This window comes from Hipposideros armiger, unplaced genomic scaffold (genome assembly GCF_001890085.2).
Source record: "Hipposideros armiger isolate ML-2016 unplaced genomic scaffold, ASM189008v1 scaffold_37, whole genome shotgun sequence".
In the NCBI taxonomy this organism is placed as follows: domain Eukaryota; kingdom Metazoa; phylum Chordata; class Mammalia; order Chiroptera; family Hipposideridae; genus Hipposideros; species Hipposideros armiger.
In genome coordinates, this window is record NW_017731387.1 from 123,611 (window position 1) to 129,001 (window position 5,391).

The 5,391-nt window shown below is 42.6% G+C and overlaps 1 protein-coding gene across 1 annotated transcript in view; it reads left to right on the forward strand.

The window, feature by feature from the left end:
• Nucleotides 1–3,755: 3,755 nt before the first annotated feature.
• The window catches only part of RGS2 (regulator of G protein signaling 2), a 10,928-nt gene continuing 9,292 nt past the window's right edge, over nucleotides 3,756–5,391 (forward strand). Inside the window, exon 1 of the mRNA XM_019637988.1 lies at nucleotides 3,756–3,909. Within this exon, the coding sequence (XP_019493533.1) occupies nucleotides 3,792–3,909 (118 nt within the window). The 5' untranslated portion in view covers nucleotides 3,756–3,791. The remainder of the gene's footprint in view (nucleotides 3,910–5,391) is intronic.

Genomic DNA, 5,391 nt, shown 5'->3' on the forward strand with positions numbered 1-5,391 from the left:
TTGGTGCTCTAATGATTTGACCAAATTCTGTGCACAGAAACCAAAATCCCAGGCAGAAGAAATTCCTTGCTTTACCTCTGCATTTTATATACAACGTGTCTCCAGGTAATGTATTTTGTAAGAAAGTATTTCTATTACCTCCTCGCCCCTGAGATTCTGTGTAGTCCATTGTCGCAGGAGAGCAGCCACTGGCATATGCCGGGCACAGTTCCCCCGCTTAGGCTGCACCCTTAGGGTGCAGCCTAGTTAGCGACATAAACCTATCACAGGTGTTTCAATATATGTTAGTAGTTGTACTTGGGGGGAAAAATTGTGATGCTCCTGTTGTCAGCTTTCAAACAGAAGCCAGGGGCTTCAGTCAGGACTATTAACTTTAAGTGACTCTGCCTGCATTTGAAGGGTGACAGACATACTCCACACTATGGATGAATTTACCGCAAAACCACAGACATGCTCTACCTGGAATAAACCACCCAAGGACTGGGAAAATTATTAACTCCTCTGTAATACATGTCAGGTATGAGGTTGAAATTCTGATTCATACCCAACAAAAACACTCACCTTCTCACTTATCAGCTCCTGGGGGTGTAAATCACATTCTAAGAAAGACAGTAATTAGGATTTTTAAATCTCAGATCATATCACGGATGAAGAGTGGCGTACAGAATCGCGTACACATTCATTATGTTAAAAGTCTATTTCACCAACTAAAGTTACATAAGACAAAGCAGAAGAAGGAGAAGGAGAAGGAGAAACAGAGAAACAAGACAAGACAGGTGTCACACTTCCTCAAACATGGTCAACAATTACGGTGTTTAGAGACTTCATTTTTTCCAATTGCTCATCACATCCTTTGCCACGTGACATTTAATTTCCTAGGTGGTTTTTTTTTTCGTTTTTTAAAACTTACTACCAATTTAAGATTTCAGGAAGTAAGCAATAGGTTTACAGCTCTTACAAATTCAGGAACAAAGATATCACTGACCAAAATAAGGCAATGATCCTTTTGTGTGTGTGTTCTTTTTTAAAGCATATATCTTGTTTTCTAAATTTCTAAAGCATAAGTATGAAATATGTTTAGCTAATAACACTGATTTTTGATCAATAAGAGTTAGCGTGCAGGGGGAGGGGAAGGGAGAATTACAGCAGGGAAGACCTTAGCTTTTCATATTCTCCCTTTGGCATTACCAGAAACTTGTATTTTTCTTATTTGCCCTCTTCTGCAATTTATTATTATTATTTTTTAATACAAAAAGTTTAAGAACTATCCTGAAAACCTCCACCACTAGCGTGTTCAGAGAACCTCTCCAGTAGGGGGCATGGCAGATTCAACATGAAGAACATGGCCCGTTGGCCACGCGGCTCTCAAGCTGTGGTTTGCTGTGCAATATTCACAACCTATTGCATTATTTCTTCACCACAGAATGGAAAATATGTGTCACTTTAATATTGAGCAATCCCATTTATCGAAAAGTCAGTTGCAACAAAAAACACAAAGGGAAGTCATCAAACACTGTAGTTTTCACTTTAAATATAGGTTGGCTTGTTTTTTAAAAACACAGTAGCATGGCAACCTTTTCCCAAAAAGGCTTCTTAGTCTGTAGAGGATACTGGCTGAACTCTTAAAATTACCCATAGACACAGAAATGATAGATTACATACAGATTTATCAACCAACCTCATAATTTTCAGGAAAAAAAATTAATTTTCTGCCACATAACACCAGTTGTTAATTGGAAATGGTTTATGAAAAAAGAAAATCATTATATTAAACACTTACTGAAACATCTAAAATATAAACCAGTTGCTTATATGAATACATATACTCGTATACGTATATTTATATGCATGAGTATATTGAGATGATTGAATTTTCTGGCTTGGAAATCTCTGGAAGGTTTAAATGTCAAACAATTTGCTTATTTTCCTTATTGCTTATTATCCAGAGAGCATTTATTAAGTTATCTATTAACTATCTATGAACTAGAAACCACAATTCTTTGTGACATTATCTTGCTATTTTAACAGTACTTATACATTTACAAATTAATTAACCCTGAGTTAATCCTTTACTGATTTTTTTACCTTAAGTAGCTACGCTTCCAGAAGTTTCCTTTTTCACACATATGGGAGCTAATAGGAAGCTTTTGTATAGTATTTTAGAATTTGCAAAGGCCTTTCACATAATATGCAATGAGGTTGGCAAGAAAGATATATTACTCTTGATAGAGATGAGAAACTGGGGTTCAAGGAGCTGTGATGGGATTGTCCCAGCGGTTACTTAGCATATACTGTTTAAGCTGAGACTCTAACTAGGGCCCCTGACACAACTCCAGCTCTCCCAACTGCCTCTTTGTCAGAACACCTGGCCTTTCCACTAGGAGAGAGTTACACTGTTCAATGTTCTAAGTGAAAAATATACTGAGGTGTTTATTGTCAAGAAAAAGCAAGTGTCTGCGTATTACACATATTTAATAAACATACATCGAATCATCAGAAAGTAAAAATAGATGTAGGAAATATTAAGCAATGTTCTTTTAGAGATGAGGAGCATATGCTTGACAAAAATGACATTTTTACACTTCATAAACACATTTTAAAGTATGTATTACTGAAATCTAAATGATTTTCCTTCCCATAATAAGGTACATGGCTTTTATCTTCGGCAATAATTGCCAATCTTACTGTCCATTTCAGACTTGGAGCTCCAACTACTGGCAGCTCATCATAAGAATCTGTTAAACTAGTTCCAATTTTCTTTTTACAGTTCTAAGGCAAAGTAGGGAGAATATTTGCAGCCTCGTTAATATCATACTGTTAATTATTGTCTACTTAGATGCTGGATGGGAGAAACACTTGAATATGCCACTGTTCAGTTCTAATAATGCTATCTGAAATCAAAGCATTTTGTAGCTGAGGTTATTATCTCTTTGGCCTTACCAATCAAATCACTTAAAACCTGCTACAGCAGGCATGATTTCTGAAGAAAAAACAAAGGTATTCCAGCCCACTGTTGGCTTCTCCTCCTTGCCTCCTTTTGGTGCCAGTTATTAAGTGTTCTGGCAAATTGTAAGCCCGTCAAGAATAAGTCAGGAGGGACCCCTACACCCTCGCCTATTACACCAGAATGATTCTGGTGCATCGCAGCTGCAAGGTCATGGTGTTTCCCTCTATTTCATCATCAGACCTGTGATTTCTATTCTGGAAAGAGAGCCAGCCACTGAGTCCTAAGGAGTGAGCATAGAGCCACAGGGGCAGACCCAGCCACGTTATCTACTGGTCATCAGACATGCACCCCCAGCTAGAGCACTGTCGTCCGATCAAGTCACTTTCTCCTGTTCCTTCCCTAACGTGCATTCCCAAAAGCGTTCCAAGATGCCTTTGGAGGTCAGCACAGGCAAGCACAGGAGGATGGGGGCGGGCCAACATCCCCGCCCGGCCTGCAGCCAGCTTCTCAGGCACGCCTCGGCCAAGGTCGCCGGCCACTGCTCAAAGTGAAAGGTCTCTGTCAGCCCTCACACAGCCCCGGCCGGCCGGCCAGCAGCCGCACTCCGCCCCAGTGCGCCAGAAGCCGGGGCCGCAGACGTCAGCAGCGCCCTGGCTTCCAGACCCTTCTGCGGCTACCCTGACCGCCGCGGGCTGGTGTGGACCCGCCCCCGGGCCCGGCTGCAGCCGCCCAATAGGCGCCCTCTGGGGGCGGGCCCTGTGGTGTGAGTCCACGCCCCCACCCTCCGCCTCATAAATACGGCTGTGCCTCCCCAGCTGCAACCAGCAGCTGCGCTCCAGGCTGGATGATAATGCAAAGTGCCATGTTCCTGGCTGTCCAGCACGACTGCGGATCCATGGACAAGAGTGCCAACAGCGGCCCCAAAAGCGAGGAGAAGCGGGAAAAAATGAAGCGGACCATGTGAGTACGGCTTTCTTCTCTCTCCCGCCACCCATGCAGACCTAGCTCTCCCGGTTTGCTGCAAACGCGGGGCATTGGCACTCACTCGGCTTTAACAATAGGAAACTAAGTGTAGCCTGCGCCTCTGCAGGGGGAAAAAAAATGTAGAAAAGGTTAATTTGCTAAGTAAGGTGAAACCTGTGCGGTCTGTATTTTGCGTGTGTGAAGGACTGTCGGGTAGAGCTTAGGAACTGAAGAAAATTCTTGATATGGAGGCGAAGGTAGATGCGCTGAGAAATCGGGGTTGGCTTTTTGTCCCCTCNGCTTACACTCGGTTATATAAAAGCACACATACCAAAGATTTCCCAAATGTATTTCCAAAGAGCACGATAGCAAAACCAGTTCTCAAGCAGCACAGTTAAGACCCTGTCAACGTTCTCTTCTCTGTCAACCAGCCACACCCCCAGATGCTCCTTTATCAGTGGCTTTCCTACTGGCATCAGCTTCCTGAAATTCTGCGTCTTCTGCACATTTTGCCATTAGGCTTTGCATTACATTTGCATTGCACTGAGTACTTATTGATTCCCGAGACTAATATTAAGTGGAGAGGAGGGTCTGTGTGGAAAATGTACTGGGTTTCAGTTCATGCGTGGGTCTTTTCCTATTTTAATGGCTTGGCATCTATGTGCACTCAAAGTGAAGACTAGGAAAATGAGTAATCAGATGACAAGGACAGCCTATTCCTGCCTCAAAAGGTTGTCGTGAGGATCAAAATGAAATCCTGCTGGGCACACAGTGAGCCTCAGTGAATGTTGCTTATTTTGTATTTTCAAAGGTACAAGGTGGTAAGCAGAGAGACAAGGGCAGATGAAAAAACGAACCGGTGATGGGACAGGAAGAAACCTAGGGAGGGAAGGCAAAGGAAAAGCTGCTGAGTCACCAGCACAGCAGCCGAGTAGACCCAGCCTGGGCTCCCAGAGCTGCTGCGAGCGCTGCACACTGCACCTTGCTCAGCTTCCGGGCTCTGCTTTCAGCCTGGACATCGTGACCATGCACCGCGATCACCTGATGTAACCTGAGGCCGCCTCAAGCCAGAAATAACCAAACACATGGAGGGAATCTGTTTGTTACATTTTACTCAATCAGACTTGCCTCTGAGGACAAACTGACAAAAGGAGCATCCCTTTCATTAAATCAAAGAGCCCTTTTCTTTTCTGCCTCTCTCAACTGTTCTCTTCCTTGGGTTTCAAGAGATCCCCAAAGATACTTTCTCCAAGCTACATGTAAAAAATAAAAATATCCTTGGTAATGCACTGTGTGTACAGCCCTCAATTCACAAAGCATTTTATTTCACATTCACAAGAGGAGAGTATAAAAAGAAAAAAACTCTAGGAAAGGGATCTAGAAATTTTCATTTTTAATAAGATCCTTGGATGACTAGAAATCCCCTAATTTCACTTTTTTTTTTTCACTTACTAAATGAGAATGAAATTCCAGTTTAACCT